Below are 26,476 nucleotides of genomic sequence, written 5' to 3'. Positions count from 1 at the left end.
ATTATGTTTTGGCTGATATAAAATTTCTGTATGAAAAGTATTTTTATTATTATTTAGCTTTGAGTCTGCAAGGTTGTGGAAAAAAGAAGAGTTGTATTTGTATGGGTAAAAAAGAAGCAAAGGCTCACATATCTCAATCTTATGACTATGTTCTAACTTTCATGGCACTGTCTCAACAAAAAAGTATAGGAATTGCAATGGGAGGCATCCTTCCCAAAACAGACAAAGGCTATCTTGCAGTAGGTTTTACAGCTGACAAGGAAGAGGTATGTGTATGTATGTATGCAGTACCTGTGAAATGAAAATATTTACTTTGTTCAGAAGCATATAAATGGCAATTTGATATAATATTATGTGCACTTCATGCTGATTTTAATGTATTTTTTCTCATTTGTATGTAATGGAAAGTATGAAATAAATTTAAAATTGTTAGTAATTGGAAATAATGGCTTTCAAGAAACTCCATTGCTTATTAGAAAGGTATAATATAAACACTATTTGTAAATCACCTTGAATATTTTGCTCATTTTTCATGAATGTTAAAATGCAGATATCCACAAGATATTAGGAGAATGTGATTTACAAAGTAACCTGTGGATGCAAGAACATTTATATTGGTGAAACAAAGTGCTAATTATATTTTATTTATAATAAACACACAAAGCTATCTTCTACACAAAATGAACTATTTTATATATCGGTACATCATTTGGATTATGTTGAGATATCAAAGACTGAAGAAATTGATTTGTAGAGAAAACCATTTCTGGTGATTAAAAGTAAAATTTTTTTTTTATAAGAAAAGCACAGTGTGACTGGAAAAAGGGCTGTGCAGAGAATTTGGTTTAAATAAAGCCCCATTTTTAAAGTACATTTTTTATTTATTTTTATTACAGCTGTTTAATATAAAAAAATTGTATAGTAATATTACACAATGAATTTCAGTTACATAGCTAAATATAAATTATCACATAACTATATTTATAGCTAATGGTGTTTATTGAAGTTAAATTTATATTTACAAATTTATATAACATATTGTTAAATCTGTATTGCAAAACTCCTACCTTTTCTCTAAGGCTATATAAGATTCTCAAATGTGAGAATTAACAGTGTTTGTGTGTACATAAATACTAGCGTATATAAGTGAAATACGTTAAAATGGCAGCATCAATTTCAGGATGTCTTTCTTTTCTTAGCCCAGAAAATGACTTTGTACTTTTCTTGCAAGAAGACAACTTGGTTTTCGTACCATGCCAACAACGTACATTTACCTCACTTGCTGTATATTTTTTACCAGCTGCATGATTCCCAATCTGTTTGGTGCACAAAATAACTTTTCTTTTAAATTTGACATCATAGTAAAACACCTCTCCATGAGTACAAAATGCAGTAAAGATAAAAAACAATAAAATAGCATGTGAACAATAGGAAAGTCAGACAAAGACTGAGGACAGTGATATCCAACTGCTGCTAGAGACACTTATATCAGCAAATTTGGCATTTCAAAATAATTCAATGTGCTCGTTAATACAGGATTTTTTCAAACATTTTTGTTGTTCAAGGAAAATGATGTTTTCTCGACTTTTGAGGAGTGAAAAATATCTCGAATTTAAAACTCATTCTAATTTTCAGTTTATAAAAAAAGGTGAAAAAGTGTGTATTACATGTGAAGTAATATGGCATGTTTTTTTTCTTGATTTACATATAAAATAGTGATCACCTCAAAATCTTGTCTTTATCCCACAATTCCAGTACTGCTCTTATATATCAGAAAAGTATTTTAACAATTTATTTAACCATAAGAGAAAAAAAAATATTCAGGACACTCAAAACAACAGAAAATAGATAACCATGCAGCCCACTGAGGTCACCTTTCTATTCACTAAATCAGTAATCCAAATTAAATTACATGTACCATTCTCATCCGTACCCAGCACAAGTTTGTTTAAACTGATAGCATGTGCGCGCGCGCACGCACGCACACATTATTATAAAAATCATTCCACAAGTACATACCTCATAAAATAATTATTTTTCCAAAGAACTAGACACTAATGTTTAAGTTTCAACATTTTTTTTTTATTATACCTCTCAAACTATTCCTTTGACGCATTATTGAAAATGTTTTGAGTTGCTTTTAGTTTGAAGTATTTTGGTTCAGAAATGGCCATATAGATAAGTGGGAAAATGGAGAACATTGAAAAATCTTAAATTCTTGATCACTGTAGTATGTCTGTTTAGTCTTACTAAGTCTAATTCATAACATCATTTTGGGCTTATTTAGATCAGCTAGTAATATTTTACTGAGTGTCTCTGGATTTTGTGGTTCAAATAAATATGGTAACTTTTAAGACAATGTTTATGGGCTATATCAGTTTTTCAGAAGTAACTTTTGTGTAGATTTATACAATATAAACCGTGTATCTGCTTCCTTAAAAAAGAGGTCATAATTAATTTTATTTAAGTATCAAGTTTATTTTTTATATATTATGTATCAAAGCTCAGTGTCTGATGTGGAGCAACCTTGGTTATTTTATATAATTCAAAAGATTGACTCTTTCTCCAAAGTAAAGCACAATGATATTTAAATATTTGAATATTATTTTATAACTCTTTCTGAAACATTTAATACTCTTTATTGTTATCAGTTTGAAGTGAGCATCCACAAGATTTTGACTCTGGATATGCACTTGTCACCCTTTTATGTTAACAATACTTCATAAGTTCATTTATTAGCTGATTTTTACCACAATCTGCCTCTATTCTTTTCTAATGAAAATAATGATTTAAGTTCTCAAATTTCAAAGGTCAAGAGTTTCTTCAAGATAAGGTTGAAGAACACAATATTTACTACTTGAATGTTCATATGTGAAATAAGCATCATGATTGACTGGTTTAAAATATTTCTATTATTGGTTACAATTGAAGTCAAACATGTATGAGTTTGATTTTCTTCTCCTATTTTAACTTAGTCTATTTTTTTTATACATGCTCAGGCTTACTTTAAGAAGGATGTGGCTTTCTCATTAATTGTTCATATATCCATGTCAGTTTTGTTATAATAGTGGCTGTGCTACTACTTTTCAGAAGAATAGTACACAAAAAAGTGGTTGGTTGTGTCTTTCCACATTTCATCAATAAATATTCTCATCTTTGACCTTTACAGTAACATGTCATTTCTACTTATACTAAGTAGTTGCTTAATTCTGTCTCGCATAAATATTCAGAGTTCCATTAGAGATTTGAAAGCAGACCACCTGAAACATTTACATCTTTCTACTTATGTAATATGATTACTTGATTGTATTAACTTTTTGCTGCTCTCTAAAGTTAATGTATAAGAATACAGTGATCAGAGTATCTGTAGGTGTATTTTGTAATATATTTTTGGAAAATTTTCTCTTATGAAAATAAAGTGATAACAGAGGAGAAGAAGAAAAAATTAGAGAAGACTTGTGTGTAATACTGATATTATCTGTTGTGTACTAGTATTTAGCCACTTTTGTTTGGCAAAAAGTATTTTATGCTATATTAAAAAATAAATACTAAGTTATCTTTATCCACATGTATAAATTAACATATTATAAAGCCTTGTAAAACAGATGCAAAAATGCATAGTTTTTTATGTATGCACATGCATAGTAGGTTTAAACATGGGTATTACTTGATACAGTGATTTAAAAAAATATTTACATAAGCTTAGGCATTTTCTCATAAAATAAATATTCCCAAATTTTTATTTTGTTTTGCATTATTCTTATTGTATCATTATCATAATCATTGATAAAAATTGATCCAGTGATCTTTTTGTGAAAGGAGTAAATTTACCTGGATATAAGAATTATGTAACTATAAAGTTGTGCCAGAGCTTAGATGGTTTAAGTTAGAGTGTTAATAATAAAAAAAACATTTGGTAGAAAGAATTAATAGCATCTACAATACTCAATAGACTTCCTCTCAAGATATCATAAATCTAGTTATTTATAAATGTAAATAAATTTGTTTAACCAAAGGAAGCAAATACCCTTAAATTAATACATGTGAGAATCTCAATTTAGCTTCTGAAGATCAAATGTAGTGCAAATAACATGTTTAGACATTTAATTTGAAATATCTGAGCAAAATCCCTCAGTAAAACTGAATTTACAAAGATCTTTGTGTTTTGGCTTAATTTTATCTTATCCTGAAAAAAAAAATGCATTTCTCTCTCTCGTTTCAGTACTTTTTTGTTTTATATAAGCAATAATACTTTTCAGAGGAAATATTTTAAAAATTGTATATGTGGGATATGTGTTGTTTGCTTCATTTTATATTTTTGTTTTGCAACCTTAATTCATTGCTTATTGTGGTACATACACACAAAAATTAGTTGTTTTTGAAGTTTGAAAAAAGTGCAATTACTGTTTTAACTTCTATATCATAGACTTAATTTTTGATTTAGGTATATTTTAAACATGTAAAATAATTATTAGACTTTCACATTGTCTGGCACCAGCTGAATTTTAAATTAATCATTTATAATCACGAGTCATTGAAGAAGATTACTGCTTTAATGACATCAATCACAAACTAGTTTTCAAAGTTGTATAACTTGATAATCAACAAGTTCTGAAAATGAATTCAAACATTCTTCCTTAAACATAACCATAGCTCTCCTGTCATTTAAAACTACAGTATAGAAACTTAGGACTTTTGAGATATTAGATTTTCAAAATTTGAATGCTTGTCACTTACATGTGATCTTCATACATGTTTATTAATATATGTTTGTAATGTACTGTATGTTATATTTTGTTCACCTTAATCCTTTGCCATCTCTGTTTTGCATTTCCTGTGTTATTTTTACTCCAAATCTTAAATATTCTCTGATTATTTTAGCTTACCTTAATTTTTGGAGGTTGTAAATCATATAAAGGATTTTTTCACAGTCTCAAAAATCTAACTTGTGAAATCAGTAAGTATTTCCATGAATCTTGCATAATTTATTGTGAAGATTCAGCTAATGAAAGTGTAATAGTTCCTTTTGCGTTTGTCACATTGATTTCTAGGACACACGAGATTCTTCAGCAGTTACTATATATTGTCTTTTGTTTTTAAATTCAGTATGTGATCATATTTTGTAAATTTATTTTATAATTTTGATGTTTTTAATTGTCTAGTAACACATTTTTAGATGTGACAAATATGGTTTTTAAAAACAGAACCTTCTTTAAGATTCTGTATGTGTATATAATCTACTTTCATGTAATACTATTTCAGTATAATCCTTTAGCATAATGTTGATTTTTGTTTATTATTTCTTCTTAGCTAAGTAAGCTGACAGTGTTGGCCTGTTTCCAGTCGAATAACTTAACTGACACTTCACTCTTCGTGGTCAATACTTTAGAGCAAAAACCTGTTGAGAAAAGTGGAGTAAGTATAAATGTATTCAAATTCACAGATTCTTAATGTGTGTAATTCAAGAATTTAATGATGATAATCTGTGTAATAATTATGCATATATAAACAATGTATGCAATGTTTATGGTATAAAATTTGTGAATTTGTTGACAGATCATGCAAAGTTAGCATATTTTGATATTATCAGACATATTTGTTTATAGTGTGTGTTGGTTTAAGTTTAAACAGAATGTGTTATTTGCATACATACTGTAATTTCATGGAAGCTGTTGGAAAGCTTGTGAAATTACAGTTGTACTTTTCTTACTATTAATATAGTATTATGAACTTAATGGCATCATAGCTGTTAATATTTTATCAAAACACTTCATATTTACTTCAGACAAAAAACGCAATACCACTGAAAGTGGAACCATAAATGTGACCTTCCTGCTTGTGGTTGAGATGAGATGCTTTAACTAGTAAACTTGCTATTTACCAGTTTGGCTACATTGATTAATGGAACTGCAGAAGAATGTGGGCTTAGTTGATAGTAAAATGCTTTCTTTGTGTTAAGGTGATAATTGTCTTTCACAGTGAGTAAACTATTGCTGCTAACTGATACTGTTGTCATATTTATAATTGTCTGTGTATTGTATCTTTGGAATGTTTCTTTATCAGGTAAACAACCAGTAAAAATGTTGTGGTCAGAAATATTTTTAACACCAGTTACTCATTATGTTTGAACAGGTTCAATGTTGATTAACTAATTTGACTTAATCTGCAAAGATTAAGAAATCTCCATGTTATGGAACTGACCCAGATGAAAGGATTAGTTAAACCAATACTTTTCTAAGTGCAAGGTTTTGTTTATGGTTTCAAAAAATATTTAATTTACTGGTTGAGTTGTGAAGAAGTTGTTAGTAGGCTTATTAACTTTTTTTAATATATTTCTTATTTACTGACTTCACACTTGATTAATAATTGCTATATTATTTAAAAATTAAGTATTTCTTATGATAAAAAGCAGTTAACTTCAGAACATATCATGATTAAAAAAATTACATCTATTATTACACTCATACAAATACAAAACATGACAAAGTTTTGCAAAACTAGTGTATTCAGTAATAATCTAGAATTCTCTTTTTGTTGTCTTTCCATTCTTGTATGACAAGAGAAAAAGTTAATAATTTTCAAACTAGAAATTGATATTTTTATTATGTGCTAACCATCTGTGTCTCTCTAAAGTTATATTTTTAATTCTTGCTTTAATTTTTATGTTAATTCTATTTTGACACTCCATAGTGGTAACTGTAATAAGTAATGGAAACATGGTAAGTTTCACTAGATCTGGGTGCTGTTCCACAATACCCTAACACTTTGCCTGTTTCTCACACTTTGCAGAAATCAGGAAACCAGCTGATTTGTTCCTATACATTGTTACATTACAGTCCTTCCATTCGGTTATTGGGGCACCTGCATACATAAATGATGTAAATCCCTGCTTGTTAGATCTGTAATAATAATTGATTATTAAGTTTAACCAATTTTATCTATCACTTCTGAAGTCATTTGCTCTAACTGGCAGCTTTCTTGGATTCACAGTTTTGTCTGTTGCAGCTAAAACATGTATTTCATAAGAAGGAATCATTTAAGGTTTTGCAGATTGAATTCATTTTTGCTTGAGTAACATTATCTCTAATTAAAACATTTTTGTATTCACTTTGGCAGTAACAGCTGCCAATACATATATTAATTTATCTTATGGCTCATATTTCATTTGTTTAAAGTTATTAAATGGTTAAGTCAACTGATGGCTGTGTATAAGACATAACAATGCCTCTAGCTTTATGTATTTTACTTAGCTGAAATGCAACAAATCATGTATAACATGGTATAGCTGATAGAAGATACTACAGTGGCCACTTGCATAAAAAGACTTAACTGCAAGTGATGGATTTCCTCCTGATTAACCATAAGATTAATCATTGGAAGATTAAACAAATGCAATCCCATGCACATTGCAAGTCTTCAACATGTTCATACTTAATCATTTCACTTGGTGTAATTGCTTTAGATTTACAGGAAATATGGATCCATAGAAAGTTTCTGACAATCTAGAAGTTTTTTTGTGGCTAAGAAAAGAACTATCTTAAGAACTATACCCAGTGCATAAGAAATCTCTGTATGACCCAACTTGTAGAAAGATGCATAATGCACAGTAGTGACCACCACAGTTTACCAGATAAGATTTTGCATTTCTGAAGTATACTTTCACGTCATTGTTTTCTCTTATCATTGCCAATTTCTAATGCATATACTTTGGTTAATATATTACTAAAGAAGCTTAACTCAATTCCTATTCTCATAAAGTAGTTGGCATTTTTTCTATTACTATTATAAGTATCTTTGACATAAGTGATTTCAGCCTATTCCTAAGATAAATTTAAAACTTTGGGTTAGCTAAGACAATAAGTTGAAATGTCAGTGGGTTTATCAGTGATTACTCCAATGTATGGACTTTCAAGTTAGTGTATGTGCAACATCCTCAACAGTAGCAGCCACTGCCATCAGTAAGTCAAATTAGTTATTTATGATGTATGTGATGTCAATCCCTTTTCATCTGAAGATTCTGGTAAATAAATTAAGAATAAAATCCAAATTTTGGTTATAATCTACCATAAAATTATGTGCTTGGTCATATTCCATATTAAACATTTTGTTACTACATTCATCAATCATCAAAACATTTTTCTAATTTTACCAACCAAATTCTAATCCAATTCTGTTAAGATATTTAAAAGATTATTCTATTATTAGTAACATTATCTTTAGAAGATATAAATCTCAACCTACACATCCTATAACCAAGAGTACAACAGAGCTCAACCATTGAAGAAAAAACGAACAAAGTAACTTTGATATAGTTCAATATATTTTTATAAGGCAGTGTTTGTGATTTCTAAAATTATGTTCTGCCCAATTGTTTTTGAACTGCCACCTTTTATGGTATTATAGGTTTAAAGTCTGTACTGGTTTCTTTTTTTGGTCTAATTTTCTTTACATATTAAATGATAAAATACGTTTTCTCCAGTTTTTGTTTTTTCTTATAAAAAATGGATATTTCTTAAATCTGTGGATTTCCAGAGATGTGTGAGGAGTAAATGTTAGTTTTGTCCTCATAGTTAGGACTTTTATTATGGTCTTCAAGGTCCTTTACTTCACTGCAATTTCTTCTTTCAAATACTGCATTTTACTCTGAAGTGAAACATTCATGTTTTTCAGTTATGTTATGTTATAATACTCATTTTCTGCCTGTTTAAATGAAAAACAATATTCATTGTCTCTTACCTGTATGCTCTTGCTCACTTCCTTCACATTGAAGCTTATGCAGTTGAACCATTCATTACATTTAAAAATAAAATAGATTTTGAACAAAAGAGAGAAGTTACAAAACCAGAAAAAATGTGTGTGTGTGTGTGTGTATATGCCAGAATGAGAGTCACATAAAAAGAACCAACAATAATCAATAGGCATCTTATGTTTGAATCTCAGAAACTTACATGAAAATCCAAAAAACTATCAAGCATTATTTATAAATGAATAAAGAAATATAATTTATATGGATTGTTTATTTTTCCCATATTGTTTTAACTGTGTAATGCTATATTAATTCTCCCTAAAAAAATTCTATGTTTATTCAAACATTTTCTTTTGAAATTAAGAAATTCAAATGCTTATAATAATAATAATAATAATAATAAAATTTTATATATTGATTATATTTCTGTTCCAAGCTTATTGACTTAGATTTATAATGAAGTTTTTAAATCAGATTTTGAATGTTAGTGTAAAATGTCATGGTATGCACACATTCACCTTTGCTCATGAGTCTAGGGTTAAAAAATTGAAACCTAAATTGCACTTGAATACATCACCAATAGAAATTATTTTAATAACATTAATTTCATACTGTTATATTACCAGTTAAATGTATGATGGATGTGAAGGATAGCTTGATAAATGCCATGTTATTCTGTGAAAATTCAGTATACCTTGATTGAAAGTAATGTGTGTAATATTATTAAAGAGAGATGTGGAAATTATCTTTTTATAACAAACATGAGTTACCTGAGGTCAGTATAAATGAGTAAAAAAAATCCAAACAAAACTATCATTGTTTTATTCTTGTGTACATAATGTTTGTGAAATCTAATACTCTGCACTGTGGAGATCAATATTCATATTATATTGAAATTAAAACAGTGCATATAATAATTTATTTTCAATACTATTGGCTATCATCTTTGAGAAGTAAAGCTTTAATAAAGTTTACCTACACACAACAGCTATTGTGTTTATGTGTCATGTGGTAACTAAAGTTTGAATGCTGGTGTTATAGATTCTGGAAGAAAAAGTACAAGAATTATATAAGGATCACTTGTGGTGTCAATTTACAGTACCCATAAGCATGCCGGGAAATGAGGCTTTAGATTTGGAACAGCCATTATACCAAGTATATTTCACTGGAGAACTAGATGATCATAATGGTAAGTCTTCACAGTAGTAATGTAAAGTAATTTTAGCTATTGCTAGAGAAATAGCCATTGCGTTTTTAACTCTGTTAAAACACTAATTTAAAACCATGAAAAACCTCCAGAATGTACTATATTTTGGTCTTTCTTTAGAGTTAAATGTGAGTTTTTAAACACTTTGTTAAAACACTAATTTAGAACCATGAAAAACCTCCAGAATGTGCTATATTTTGGTCTTCCTTTAGAGCACTTTATAAGTACAATTTCACTCACAGCATAATCACTGGCTATGTTATCCAAGAAAACATTTATAACAAAAGTCTGGTTAAAAAATAGTTTTAGAAATTGAAAAATGTAATAATTCAAATATATGCTGAATTTTTTATTTTATTCATGTTTCATGAAATAATATGGCTTGTACATCTACAATAGATTACATTTGATACCAACTCTCAGTAGGTTTAGTTTGACTCATTGAAAATTTCTCTGTTAATATAAAACTATGTTCCAATAATTCTTGACTGTTTAGATTATTTATTAAAAGGAGTATAAGGCAAATGATAAAAACTGAGTATCAGCTCAGTTTGAGTTATTTCTGAGCAAATTCTGATAGTATCTGATGAGTATGAATAAAAAGCATGCATCCAGTGTTTTAAATTTATAGAAATATATGAAACATTTGAGTAGAATTAAGCACAAATTAATTTGTGAATGTTTGAAATTCATGTCCCAAACTGCATGTGTTACTGAGTCATTCTTTAGTACTTAAAATATCTTTATACTCTGTCACTATGTATAGGTTTTAGATTCAGTAACTTAGAATAGTGGTTTTCAAGTTTTGAAAGCTTGCACATTTCTTTCTGTTTAAACCCATGGCCATGTTAAAAAATGTAATAACAGAAATTTTAAAATTTTAACACTCATCTATTAGTGGGAAGGCTATGGTTATATTTTGACACAGTCAAAGAATATGTGGTGCAGATACTCATTTTGAAAGGTAATATTTTCATGTACCACTGACATTAACTCCATGCACTACCAGTGGTTTGCACACAACAGGAGGATTATTGATTTAGATGCTTCTAATAAAGAAAAGAACTGTTCACACTTTTCAAGCATGTGGTAGTACAGAACACGAGCAACACGTTCACTGCTTTAAAAAAAGTTAAGTTATATAAAAACAATTTATCGCAGTATATCAGATTATGCAGTTGTATTTGAAATTTAAAAGTGCATTTGGGGTTTGCATATTAATCTTCGAGCAAGTATTATTTAACGTGGTTCCCAACTGCCAGTCTATATGCTTTTGCTGGTTCACAGGGAGATTTCAGCCAGTCAAATAGGTGAAAATAAAAAGTACAGTAACTAATGTATGTTCTATTTTTTGCTATGTAATATAAGAGTACTTTAAAAAGTTAACCCTTTCACTATAGGCTTGGTATAATATGCATGAGTTTGTTTATACATTTTCAAAAGTTAAGTATTTGCAATATAATTTCTGATATAGTATGTGTACCTTCACAAAATTTGATTGACTTTACTAAAATATTGCAAATATTTTGTATACAAAAAAATCAGATTTTTTAATGAAATATTTTACCTTTTCGCTCTAAAACCCCCTTGGTGTTCATTCCTGTATGTGGTGAAGGGACCTCCCATGGAAAGTTCTGTTGTTTCTCTGGGATCTAAACATTCACCCATGTGTTTGCTGTGTGTGGCAACCCATAAAGGGGAGGAGAGGATCATGGTGATTGAGGGTTCCAATTTTAATACACTGCTATAGTTTTAAATTCCGGTAGACAAACAATCTTAGGGTGGCCCCCATAAGGTCAGTTTGTTGGTCCACTTGGGCTAAGGTCAACCAAGTACCAGTTTTCGATGTTCTCAACAGGTGTTGTGGACATTGTATCTGATGTTAGTGTGTGGGTATAGTGCTCACGAAATGTTAGCATTGTTCCAGTGTCCTTGTTTGGCATTGTAGTGCGTTTTCTTATGGGGCTCGGTTGTGGGTGAGGTCAGTGGGTGCCAAAGTATTCTTTTTTAATTATGGATTCTCCAAATAAAAACTTAAATAAAATAGTGAAAAAAAAGTCCATAGGTAAACGACCATGTCTTGAAGATTCTGATAAACTTTTAGGGCAGATGTCCCCTTTTTTCATTCAGAAGAGACTAGAGGGACTTGCTGGCTCTTCAGAGTCAGTAAAGAAGCTTCACTCTGGTGAAATGTTGGTGGAAACATCCACATCTGAACACACTGAACTCCTCTTGCATTCAAGGGCAATTGGGGATATACCTGTTGAGGTTATACCTCATGCTACTTTAAATTTGTCAAGAGGAATTATTTTTGAGAGGGATTTGAGGAACATTCCCAAATCAAAGATTCTTGCTGGCTTCTCTGCCCAAGGAGTTACTGCAGTAAGGCAGGCATATCTACACTCACAAAGATGGAATTATGATGCAGACCACTGTCCTCATTCTGATATTTACTTCACTGCGTTTACCTGCCACCATCAAGGCAAGTTATCTAAATTGCAAGGTATGGCCATACATTTCAAACCCTCTCAGATGTTTACAGTGTCAACGGTTCCATCACTCAAAGACATTACATCTTTGAGTAATCAAAGACATGCTAGTGGTGGTGACAAGGACCATGATACCTGTGAGTGTAAAAATGGATCCTCATTGCATCATTTGCAATGGCTGTCACCCATCCTACTTTCATTCTTGCCCTAAATGGTTGGAAGTAAAAGAGGTGTAGCATTTGAAAATGATTCAAAACATTACTCATCCTGAGGCTCAAAAGTTGATGTCTACCACTTTATCTCAGACGTATTGTGCTGCACTTTGTTTTACCACTACAGTGGGAGTGCAAATGGATCTCTCTGTGCCTCCAAAAGAATCATTCTCAAACCAAATGAAAAAAGTCTTTTGACCTCAATTGTTAAAGTTTATGAATCAACTTCAACACCCATCTCTGTCCTTAACATACATTCCAGCAAATCCCAATATCCTCTTCCTTTTGTTCTGGGTACAGGCATTTCCTAGGGTACATCTTCTCTCACCCCAAGATGCAAAACGATCATTTGTTCACATCCTCAGTTGTTGGAATCCTTTTCCAATAACAAAGACCTGCTCAGCTGACCCAGGACAGGATCCATGGAGGTCAACAGACATCTCTTGAATAAAGATAATAAATATAAAAGATGTGGGTGTAAACAGAAGGGCTCTCCAACCAATTTCCCTACACACAAATAAAAATGGCCACCTTGATACAATGGAAATGTTGAGGTTTACGTTCTAAGTTGGATGATATCAAAGCTCTGATTGCTTCCTACCATCCTGTAAAGGACATCATCCCCTTTGGGGAAGTGCTGACATTGATGTAAGGGGTTGCTCTGTGGAGCATATGCTCTCTGATCACAACCTTTCTCTTTCCAAAAGTGATTCTTACACTTATTTTCATACACCTAGTATGTCCTTTACTGCTATTGATCTCTCACTTTGCTCCCCCTTCACTATTCTCCCACTTTTCATGGAGGGTTGACAATAACCCACAAGGCAGTGATAATTTTCCTATAATTTTGAGAGAGACTGGCTGTGGTCGATGCCATCTGACCCGTGTGCCCCAGTGGAAACTGGATCAATCAAACAAGCCCTCTTTCACTGCTCTCGCAGAACTTGATTCTGCTATTGTCTGTAAACCATCAATAGATGACTGTGTGGCAGCAGTAACTGACTGTGTTATACAGGCAGCTGCTCAATGTATTCCTAAAACCTTAACACATTTTCTTCAATATTCTCATCCATGGTGGAATCCTGCCTGCCACATGGCATGGAAGGCTCAAAAATGGGCCTGGGATACTTTTCGTAGGTATCCCACACTTTCGCACAGTATCAATTTCCAGCAGGCCTATGCACATGCTCATTGGGTAAGCCGTCAAAGCCAGAAGGACTCTTTGATTAAGTTTGCAACCAGCATATCTTCTATCACCAGTTCCAAAGACATATGAAACAAGATTTGAAAGGTCAGTGGGCAATATAATTCTGTCCCCCTTTTAGTCTTGCTGTCTAATGGCCAAGAAGAAGCTGATACCTGAAGCATCGGTGATGCTCCAGGTGAAAGCTTATGCCAGGTATCTAGCACTTCTGCTTCTTCCTCTACCTTCTTAGCCATAAATACTTGAGCAGAACAATCACCTGATTCATTTTGAGTTTATTTTCTCTATGACTATAGTCATCCCTTTACGCTTGTGGAACTCAAACTGGCCCTTCATCGGTCTGGCAGTACATCAGTTGGACCTGATGATGTACACTCTGAAATGCTGTGCCATCTATCTCCTGCTTCTATTGCTATTCTTCTAATTGTTTTTAACTGGATCTAGCAGGAGAATTTTTTTCCTGATGCCTGGCACCAGACTATTGTCCTATCTTTATCTAAGCCTGGGAAGGATACTAAGATTCCTTCAAACTACTGTTCAATTGCTTTGATGAGCTGTCTCTGTAAGACCATAGAGAGGATGGTTAAAGCTCATCTTATTTGGTTCCTTGAATCGAACAACCTTCTCACGCCCACCCAGTATGAGTTCTAATGACAACACTCCACCATGGACCACCTCATTCGACTTGAAATGTCAAACAGAGAAGCATTTCTCAAATGACAACTCTTGTATCAATATTTTTTACGTTGAGAAGGCTTATGATACAACATGGAAGTATGGCATTTTGCGAGACCTCCACTTATGTGGGTTACATAGCCATTTTCACATTTTTATTAAAAATTTTTTTGGATAGGAGATTCCAAGTTCGTGTGGGTTCTATACTTTCCTGTTCTTTTTTACAAGCACTTGGAGTCCCTCAAGGCCATGTTTTGAGTATCACACTTTTCAGTATAAATATTAATGTCATCATTGAACAACTCCCTCTTACTGTTGTAAACGGGTTCTATGTTGACAACTTTCACATCTCAATCAGTCATCAAACATGATGTGTATTGAATGGCAACTACAAGATGCCATGTTTTGAGTATCACACTTTTCAGTATAAATATTAATGTCATCATTGAACAACTCCCTCTTACTGTTGTAAACGGGCTCTATGTTGACAACTTTCACATCTCATGTCAGTTGTTGAACATGAAGTATATTGAATGGCAACTACAGACTGCCCTCAGTCATTTACTGAAGTGGACCACAGCAAATGGCTGTAACTTCTCTCTCTGAAACCATTTGTATGCAATTTTGCTCCTAACGGGATGTTCACCCTGATCCTGAACTCTGTATTGGTGAAGATGTGCTGCCTGTGGCTCCTGAGACATAGTTCTTGGGGCTTATATTTGAGTGTAACCTGACTTTTATACCACACATTAAGCAGCTATGGGTCAAATGTACAAGAACACTGAACATCCTCCCTGTCCTCTCTTCCATCATTTGGGGAGTGGATGGATGTTCTGTGCTAAAGATATAGCGTGCTCTTATATGATTGAGACTAGACTATGGATCACTGGTCTGTGACTCTGCCAGGACCTCGGCCTTAAAGATGCTGGAGACCCCGTTCATTATCAGGGACTTCAGCTTGGCACAAGGGCTTTCATCACTTCCCCAGTTCAGAGCTTATACACAGAGTCTCATGAACCTTTTTTGCACCTCTGCCATTTGCAATTGTCTTTACTATATGCTTCAAAACTTCATTCATTACCAAAGCATCCCACCTGGGTTTTGTTTTCCTTTCTTGGTAGGTCTTACTTTTTCAAAACAGATGACCTGCCATTGCTCCTTTTGGCCTTCTTATCCAAATGCAGTTGGATGAATTGGGTCTGTCCTTGGATAACAATGCTGCACCCACTAGTCAGCCATCCAACCATGACTTCTTAGTCCCCAAATGTGACGTATCTTTAAGTCATCTTAGAAAAGCAGACACTCCCGATTGTTTGCAATTTGCTAAAGATCTTTCTAACCATCCTTCCATTCCTATTTGTACAGATGGTTTGAAATCAGGTGACTGTGGGGACTCTGCCATGGTTTTTTATTTTTTGGTGGTTGTGAACAGAATCCTCTCTAGAGCTTTTGCGTTTGCTGCTGAATTGTACGCTATATCTCTTTCCCTGGATCACATAAAAGCTAAGCAGTACTCAAATTGCACTATTTATACTGGCTCTGGAATTGTTTTATGTTAATTCTCACTCTGTTATTAATGATATTTATAATTGACTGGCCCATTTCTATTTAACATCTAATTCTATTCAGTTTCCTCTGGATATCAGGCCATGTTTGTATTTGCGGGAACAGGTTTGCTGACACTGCGACTAAATGTGTCGGCTCTGGCATTATCACTGTTGTGCCTGTTCCATACATGTACTACAGTCCTGTATTCAAGGCTTGTCTCTGCACCAGTTGGCAGTCGACCTGAAGCGAGCAATGTGATAACAAGCTTTCCAGATAAAACATATTGGATTTTGGCTATCTTGTTTCCATAAGGATCAGAAGGAGGTAGTTGTCCAAACTAGGCTACGCATTGGTCACAGTTTTTTAACTCATCATTTTCTTTTACGTGGAACTGATGCACCAATGTATGGTTTGCGTGACACTGAGGTCACAATAGCCCACACTTTATTTTCATGCTCTCCTTATGACTGTGAGTGTCATCGTAATTTTAAACATGTTTTTACCATGGGTTTACCTCTTATGTTGAACAGTGTCATTAGCAATGGTGACACTGTCCACCTTACAAATATTAATTTTTTAAAGGCCATTGGTCTTTTTAATTCTGTTTAAGTTTTTATGTGATATTGGACTGCTGTTTCTGTTTTATCTTAATTTCCTTTTGCACTTTATAATACTTTTAATGTTTTTTTTTATTTTTTAATCTGTTGCTTATTGCAGATGGCATAGTTGCTTTGTGCCATAAAATATCAAAACTATTTGGCCTTGTATCTTCTTCATACATTTTTTGACAGATGTGTAGATACATTTTGTCATTTTTACTCATTGGACATTCACACTCATCATTACTTGGATGATTAGCTTCTTATCCCTCCTTCCTGCCACTTGACTGAACTATATCCTTAAACTATTGTTAGAAGATGTTAACTCGAGGTTTCTTATCAAAAAGGAGATGTCTATTTTTACTTCCATACAGTAACTTTTCCAATTAAGTGTTTTTAATTCCAGACTAAGTTGGGCCCAACTTGTGCCTTTACATCTTCAGGTGATGGATTGGATACTTCTTCAAATACAGTTGTTTCCTTCGTCATCATGTGCAGTTGTATCTCTTTTGAGAAAGTAGATATCCTTGAAATCATTCATCGATTTAGACTGGGCTTTCATGTGAACCCTTCAGTGGCATAATGGGGTCAGTGGAACATTTGCACATATGTGCTAGATTGTCCAGTGATCTTGTCATCTTTCAGTTTGTGTGACCTTGGTTGATGGTTATACAGGGACAACACAACAGTTGGTATCTCTCTTCCACTCCCACATCCAAAGATATATTTGGAACACTTTTATAGAGAATATGAAATTCAAAGGCCTTTGTACAGAAGAGGAAACTTCTCTTCAAATTAATCTATTAGAACTTGTAGCACTTCAATGAGCTATGACTTAGGGTCTCAAATTGTTGCAAGGGAAGGCAGTAATGTTTCAGTTGGACAATTCCACAATCTCATACATTTCAAAATAAGTGGACATGCAAATATCAGATCATTCTCCTTGCTTGTCATGTTCTGCTCCATAATGAACTTAGTGACTTGACCAGTTATCCTGTCCCAATAGAGCTCTTGTCTCAGAATGTCTCAGATAGATACTTTTGCTACACACTGGAATGCTCAGCTCCCATCTTTCTGGTTTCCTGTACCTCACACTCTGGATTTGGATGTAGATGCTTTCAGCCAGGATTTGATGGGTCTTCATTTTGAAATGTTTCCTCTTATTCATCTGTTTTCCAACTTTCTTGCATTGATTTACTTCTTGTCCTATTTAGTTTTTATTGTGATACCACATTGGCTTGGTCAGCCTTGGTTTCCACATCTCTCATTTGGATCTCATTCAGTGACAAGTATTGCCTGGAAAGTTATGTTTTTTTTACAAATCTGCATTAATTATCAGTCAATTAATATATAAAATACCCAGTAACAAAAAGCTCTGAGGAGGAATGTTCCACAAGACCAACCTGGCTTTCTCCAAGTGGTACACCATTATTCAGTACCATACATAGTATACCGTACTGGACCTCCACTCCTATACTGTCCTGAGTAAAGCATAAAATAATTTTTTTTTCATCCTTTCTGACCCCAGGCTTGAATAAATCAGGGTTAGTTCCCTTTTTAAAATAGAAAATGTAGTTTACCTATTACACTGTTTCTGGAGCATCATTCCTTAAGACTTTCCAACATGTATTCTCCCATCATTTCTCCATGATGAAGTATGGGAGTCCTTACAATTGTCATTTTCCAGTTGCTATTGTATAGGCTGATTTAGTTACTTTAAAAACACTTTAACAGGTTTGTGCTTAATTCTAAACAAACAAAAAACCACTTCAACAAAAGTTGAGTTCACTCTAAACTTTTCCATGACAGTGACTTTACTTTCTTCAGCTATTGTCTTTCTCTGCTTGCTGTTTCCCATTCATCTCATATGATTTACATTTATAACTAAATCATCTACTTTTAACTCTCTTATAATAAAAAACTAAACAATCATGGAATACTCATTGTTAATACTAAACTAATTATTGATATATACACTAAACAGTCCTTTATGTCATGACACTGGGAGTTAGCTTTTTCTCTCACCTATTGATAAAACTTAAGCCTATTTTCTTATATGAATGGTAATACTTCATTAATTAATTTTTATCTTATTAAATTATGTATGCAAGAACAAGCCAGTATCATATAACTATCATAGCTTTTTCTGACTTTCTAATCATGTGATAAAAGCTTTTAAAAATTCAGCTAAACTTGTTGATGGGTTTCTAGTGAGAATAAAGTTTTGAACTGAGGGTGAAATAGATAGTTCCTCCTACAAAAAACAACATAACATAATGGTTCATTTGATTCATTAAAACTGTATTTCTGTTAGTTATAAATAAAATAGTAAAAAATGTCAAAAGAACAGTTGCTAATTTGTGAGAAAAGGATATAAGATACGAGCTTGGCAAGTGGGTCTGATTTTGTGGTTTATGGCTCCATAAACAAATAAGATTGAAGGCAATAAAAATGTATTCTTTGCCTGGATAATATCTGTATTACAATAAGTAATTACATTATTTTCTTCATGGAGGTGTAGGAAATAAATTATAGAAGAGGGAAGATTTTGAACACAAGTGGTAAAATTCTCACAATAGAGGATGCAATAAATGTTTTTTTCTAAAATATATCTTATAAAACTAAGAACTTAAAACTTGTATTAAATTTTAATTTGTTAACTATGTTTTGATTCCCAGTGTATTTGTATACATTGATAATAAAGTAGTTTATTTATATTTTGAATGTAACACTAAAATTTTGTGACACATGTGCTTTGACTTTTATGAAAGGATTATTTGACTTTGTGTGTGTGTGTGTAATTTCCTTGTTAATACCCATCTTCAAGCACATATCAGGAGTAGAATGTCCAGTTTCAAAGAGAAAGAGAATGTGATTTAATTTATTTTTTTTTACTAGGTAAGATAAAGCACTTTTAAATTTTTTTCTTGTTTAGAAGAGTTTAATATTATGTGTTAAGTGTCATATGGTAGAGAATGAATATTCTAATCAGAGGTTTATTTTTTAATCCTTTTACATTTTTACATGCATTCCATGGATTTAAAGTTATCACAACAAAAGCATACAGCAGGAAAGAGAAGCTCTCAAATGAAACCTGATTTTTTTATATAATATAAATAGAAAGTTATGAAATATGTTTACATCAGTAAATACTAAAATACATATATCAAAGTTTAATAAATAAATGTATTTATTTTGAGTCACATATGATAGCCAATGACTTTTGAAAATAGCTTGATCAAAATCCATTAAGCATGGATTATGTGCTATAAAGTGACATGAATCAGAAATAATGATGAAACCAGTCATAGTTGTAAATAAAATTTTAGATCCGTGTAGATTGGAACTGTTTGTAATGTTGAAGACAAAAATGATGATAAGAATGATGATAATATTCAGATCAATTTATGTACAGTAAGGATAAACGTCTCTTTTCTCAGCATGTAAGAAAGGAAGTGTTTTATATCTCGAGAACATTAATATAAGACCGTTTTATGTATCCCAAAGAGAAGATTTTTGTTTGTTTATTGTTAGCTTACGTGTATCAGTGAGTTACGTTAAATTCCACAAATGCTACATGAAAACAGTCCAACTACACTCCATTCTATTGCCAACTATGCTGACATAGTTCATGATGTTGTTGCTAGTATTTACTGTTTTTTAACTCCACAGATATAATAAACATACCTGTAAAAAGTTAACTTTTGAGTTGTAGAAAGCCATACCTGATGTATATGTTATTTTTAGTGATGTTTATCATTGTAACTTTCTGTGTACATCACTGAATTAAACAAGGGATAGCTAATGTTGCATGAACTTGCTTGATAATATTTTCATAGCTTACAGTCAGTACCGTATTACATGCAGGTGTGAAGTAATATTAATTTAACATAAATAGGATCTTAGGGTTTGTTAAAACCATTTTATAGATTTGTTTTCATTAGATTGCAGCTGTAATACTCATTTCTTAAACATAATGCTTTATTCATCTAGTTGCAGAAAGAAAAATAATTTTGATATCAATGAAATATTTAAAGAAGTTACCATTAAAAGTTTGAAAAACTATAGATAGCTTAAATGTTTCTGTATAATTCTATGATTAAAAAACATTTAATGACCAAGGCAACTACTGATGTAAATTGATTTGATATATTTAAAACATATACAACTGATGTTGTATAGCTTTCAAATGCATATTTATACTAGGAAATAGATGAAGATGTAGATATTTGTTTGCATAATACTTTTCTCTTTGTCATCCCATGTACATGTAACTCAACACTAGGGATAGCTTTCAGAAAAATAAAATTTTCTGCTTTCGATTGAGAATTGGGAAGCTTCAGAACTATTCTTAAGAAATTTGAATTTTTAGTACAGTGTTATTAAGAACATACAGATTAGTGCTCCAGCTATATTTTACTGTATTTAATAAGTAACAATGTATAAGTATTGTTGTAAGTTACTCTTTATTAAGTTCTTAATTATTTTTCTTCAATTAATATTGATAGTTTGTCCTCTTTAACCTTTTTTGTATAGGCCACTTCATATCAAAGTTTATGTGAAATTGTTTTCTTTTAATAAAACTACTATAAAATTGAAACAGCACTTTCTAGTATATTAAAGTAGGGTTTTCTTACTTGTACAATATATTTTCTATGTGCTCTTAAACATAGTGCTAGAAATTTTTTTTTTTTTTTAATTTAGAAACATAGGGATGTTTACATCATCTTTTTTTATTATTTAAATTCTGCTAATAGTGTTATAGTAAAATGGATTTCTTGTGAAACTTTTTCCAAGCTGTTTAACTTTCAAAAATACATTCTATTTTGAAATAAATTATAAGTTATTTTGGTTGTTCTTTGACATTTTATATTATATTTATATATAAAAGAACTAGATGAATCATATTAATCACATTCAGTTTGCAACAGTAATCCAAAAAGTTTGATTTAAGTTTCACCTCTCAGAAGTATTATTTATTCTGATAATCTGTAAAATTGACAAAACTGGATAATCCTACAACTTAAATTAATGAAACTATTATAAACAATTCCTTGCACAATGACTATATTTCTTACGACATTTATAAAAAAATAAATCATACTAGTTCCATGGAAAAATAAAAAATGCTCTTTTCCTGAACACCACCACCTTTGTTGCTGAGAGGCTGTTATGCAAGTACTCTTAATGAGAAGAGCACAGATAGCCCACTATGTAGCATTGTACTTAACAACAAACAAAACATACTGAAACAACTCTGTCTAAGCATGTTAAAATTTTTTGTTGTAAAAAAAATTTGATATTTTAATAGATTGAACTTAGATGTTTTATAGATTATTGTGTGTTTCTTAAGTATTTTGTCCACTTTCATCCAGTATAAGCTGAAATCATGTTAATTTTCTTGGATATTTTATGTCTTATAAAAAATAAGTTTCTATTCTTCTGCAACCATCAAGATTTAATTAATTAAAAAAGGCAAACCAAAAGATTTAAGTGTCTTAAACTTTCTGTTACTTACACAAAAAAATAAATTATTGTATTTTAATGAAGTATTTTTCTGTTTATTCTACTGTTTACTTGACATCTTCAACTAATATACTATACATCTTCATTGCATAGGAATAATTTTGCCTCCAAGAGAGAAGTTGACAGTCTCCAATTCAATGCTGACAGCAAAAGAAATCATGAAGAAAACTTACACTTTGTCAATTGCATTTCATTTAGAAAATCATATGGTAATGACTGTTTTGTTTACATTATTATCTTTATCACTGCCATGTTTGTGAACTTGGGTTCTGCATTGTTGTGGTCTTATTTATGTGAAAGTACTGTAGTGTTTTATCATACGTGTTTATCTTTTGTTGTTTTTCTCTATTTCTTTTTAAAGTTGTAGAAAATATTATGCATTAGCTTTATTGAGAAACCAATTGTATATTGTTTATTACATCCAAGTCAGTATGGATGGGTATGAAAGGAAATCAACAGTAACATATTTTTTATAAAATCATGGAAAGAAGTTGCAAGTATATATGTAATATTTCGTAATAACTCGTGCCACCTGTGTATGATAAAAGTTAGACAAAAATAGCTAGTTCTAGGGCATAAAATTGTGAGACTCAAATAAGTAGTCATCCTTCAAAGATGTCGTATCTAGATCATTTGATTTGAATTACTAAATAAAAATATTTCTTGCACAATCATCTATATGTATAAACCACAGCTATCATGTTTTAATTAAGAAATAAACTTGTATACACCTAAATAACAGTTCCCAAAATTTATGGAGCTGATGCTTTGTGGATTTCAGTGTACTGAGTTTATTTTATGTGGAAGAAACCCAGTGTTTATCAACATTTGGATTTGGGCAAAATAACTGTGATTGTAAAAGCTGAGCATTATCAAAAGTTTTCTGTCTGATATTTTACTTTGGTTCAGGAAACCTCATTACTTTTTTATCACTGCACCAAGTTAGGATATAATACATTGTAGAATCCACTCAGTAGTGAAAGATTAATGGATTGACTATTAATTTAATTCAGTGCTATGTTATTACAGCTTTTGAATATCCAAAGATGCATAGGGGCTAAGAAATGCAGGATACTTCAGTTCCATAGGACAGTTTGATACAGTTCATGAAAAACATTTTAATAATGTATTAAAATTATTAAAATCAATCTACATTTGGGAGAAAACTAAATTTAGTTAGGCAAACTAAAATTTCTTGTACTTTTCATTTTCAACAGTACAAAATGAATAATCTGAATGAAAGGCATGTCACTGTGTAAAATATTGAGAGGTTAAAGAAACATTGTCCAGGATGTATGATGCTTGCAGTAGCTTGATTCAGAAGGATGTAAAGTGTGTATTAAACGTCACATCATATGCAAACTTTATTGATTAATGCACGATTTTAATGTACTTGTGATAAAATTTTGCTTTTATAGTAAGAGTACTTCATAAGATAATTTCAAATATTTGTTTTCTGTATAGTCACTCTATGAGCTATACTTGTCATTTATTGGCTTTTTGTTCATGCCGTCTAGAATTAAGAAAAAAAAAAGTTTGTGTCTATGCATAAAAGCTATTCTGTATCAGATGCTAACTTTGATGGGAAATTTTCCTTTGTTTCTAATAGTTGTGCTGGTTTGGTTGTTAGTCTTGAGCAGAAAGGAAGTCTTGTAACTGTTACTTATGTTGTAAAACTTTGTAGCATTGTAAATGCATTTGCTTATTTCCTGTTAGTAGTATAGCAGGTAACTTTAGTTTTGGGTTTGAATTACACTTGTTATAGGTAAACATATTTATTAATAGTTTTGTTTTGAGTTCACTTATTGATAAAGTATATTTCATTCCAATTTACAGCTTTTAGAGTAAGTAAGATTTGTTTTTAGAACAAGTTTGGCCTTTTCCTAGTGCTATCATTATCCAAGTACACAAGTTTTTACAGTAAAGAACATTTTAGTGTTTAAATTAGCATTCAAAATTCTACAGTCTATGTAAATGCTAGAATTGATTGTAGTTACTTATTCATGTAAGTATTAATCTGCATGAATTTTACAGTTTATTTATTTATGGTTAAAAAAAACAAAGATGAATGTGTGTGTGTGTGTGTGTGTGTGTGTGTATATATATCTTTCTATATATGAAAACGACAAAAACTGTTGAATATTTTGTGCAAAATATTTGCATAAGCTCATGAATGTGTGATAAATTAATGCTCAAAAGTACATATATTGTGATAGATGTTTCTGAGTATTTGTGAATTGTGGGATTGTCTGATTTTTATTAACAGAAAAAAATTAGAGGAGCTTTATTCATATCAGTCTTGTGTTTTAGTGCTGTGATGTTTTGCTCAGAAAAACTATTACACATGTTCATGGGTTTGGAAAGGGGGTTTATGGTGTTCTTTTGACCAGATCTTAAAGTCGCATCTTGTTTCACCTGTGTAAAATGCTGGACATCTGTTACTGTATTTTGTGTTTTTCAGGTGAGATGGGCTCTTATACAATTTTCATAACACGATTCTTTAAAGATAAATATGTTGAATGATACTTCTAAGTTTGCTCAAATACTGACCTTAACCCAACATAAAAAAAAAAATTTAAATTACTGAAAATACTATTAAAAGAAAGATTACCATCTTTAAAGTTCATAATTTGTTACATACAAACCAACCTAGAACACCAAAAGTCTATAAAAAGCCAATAACTTTATGCTCAATTATATTTTCTTATAACTCTTTAAACTAAAACCTTAGTAAATATGTAAACTGGATTTTAGAACCTTGTTTCCAAAATAGGTACTCAATTACAACACTTATATAGGTTGAACAGTAACATCATTATGTCCAGTTTTGATGCCGTAAACTTATTTCCTCAAACCACTTGTGAAGCAATACAACTTACTGCAGAAATTATTTCATAATAGAGAATCAACAGAAACACCTAACTGAACTGTTACAATAAGCCAGATTTATTTGCTTTCAGTACAAAAATTTGCACTTTTTTCTTTTACACAGACTTGCTATGGAAAATACATTGTCATGTACTTTGGCCACTTTTTTCTTACATCTATTAGAACAGCATGCCATGGCCACTTCCATATACAAGCCTGCATTTTACAGCGTTACTTCTAAAGATGAACAAACAAAATGTCTCCAACACATCTACATAAATACACGCATTTCACAGTGGAAAATGAAACCAACTACACAATGATGGTTTTAAACGTTAACATCAAACAAATTTCTCAAGGTTTCACCACTTAAACTCGTAGAAAAATCGCATACAGCAGAAATTACATAAACTGGTTTTCTAAAAGCCAGGCACTCTTTTATAAGCCTTCTAAATTTAGCATATAATATACTCGCCACAGAAAATATCGATGAAGTTACGTACTTAACTGAATGTTTTACATTCATTAACTAGTACCCTACTGCGGTAACTGTAGAAGCTGTTAACAAATTTAAAGAAACAAACTCACTTTACAAAATAAAACCTTGTGGCTACATAAATAAACTTGACAACATATATTTTAACACCGTTTTAAAAACCAATTTTCACAGTGTAGTGTTTATTTTTATCTATCCACTTACAATATTCAACTAACTGAACTTCTGACTTGTGAGAAAACAAGATGAGCAGTAATGCTCAAACCTATTTTTATAAGACCAAATTATTGATTTCCTTAAGTGTGCTATCAGAGGTTATGAAAAAGCCAGAACCACCACCATGATATCTAAGTGCACCTCTTGTGAGACCACTAAATCTTTCAACCATATCAGGACTTTCTTGAAACTGAAATAAAGCAAAACACTCACGAAGACCAAGCCAAGATCTTAAGATATGACCACTGCTGTTGTATCTAATGCTGGAGCATTGACATTCATTTTGGTGTTCATTACTTCAACAAAACTATCTTAATCATTGAAGATAAAAACATCATATCACTCAGAGTCCCTGACAGCAAGAGTGACATCACCCTTGTCATTTAGCACATTCCACCAGATAGTACAGCTTATACAAAACTTCCAGACTAGAGTGACAAAATGAATTCCAATTTAGACAATGAATAAGCATGAAACAATAAAAGATAAAGCATGAGCCATAATAGAAATCCAGGATAACCCAAGAGACCCACTAGTTTCACAAGAAAATAATAAAATCCAAAGATATCAAATAAAACATGCATGTGACCATAAACAATCTTTGTTTATTTTTTGAATTTTGCACAAAGCTACTCGAGGGCTATCTGTGCTAGCCGTCACTAATTTAGCAGTGTAAGACTAGAGGAAAGA

At 31.6% G+C, this 26,476-nt stretch overlaps 1 protein-coding gene across 3 annotated transcripts in view; it reads left to right on the top strand.

Annotated features, from left to right (window-relative positions):
* Nucleotides 1-26,476, top strand: part of LOC143252922 (uncharacterized) — a 145,791-nt gene that overhangs the window by 61,187 nt on the left and 58,128 nt on the right. For all 3 annotated transcript variants that reach the window (XM_076505791.1, XM_076505793.1, XM_076505792.1), the window contains exons 4-7: nucleotides 58-266; nucleotides 5,311-5,415; nucleotides 9,788-9,935; nucleotides 22,300-22,415. In XM_076505791.1, the coding sequence (XP_076361906.1) occupies nucleotides 58-266; nucleotides 5,311-5,415; nucleotides 9,788-9,935; nucleotides 22,300-22,415 (578 nt within the window). The remainder of the gene's footprint in view (nucleotides 1-57; nucleotides 267-5,310; nucleotides 5,416-9,787; nucleotides 9,936-22,299; nucleotides 22,416-26,476) is intronic.

The sequence above is a fragment of the Tachypleus tridentatus genome, chromosome 6 (genome assembly GCF_004210375.1).
Source record: "Tachypleus tridentatus isolate NWPU-2018 chromosome 6, ASM421037v1, whole genome shotgun sequence".
NCBI lineage: Eukaryota > Metazoa > Arthropoda > Merostomata > Xiphosura > Limulidae > Tachypleus > Tachypleus tridentatus.
The sequence above is the reverse complement of the archived record's forward strand: the minus strand, read 5'-3'. Positions and strand labels throughout refer to the sequence as shown.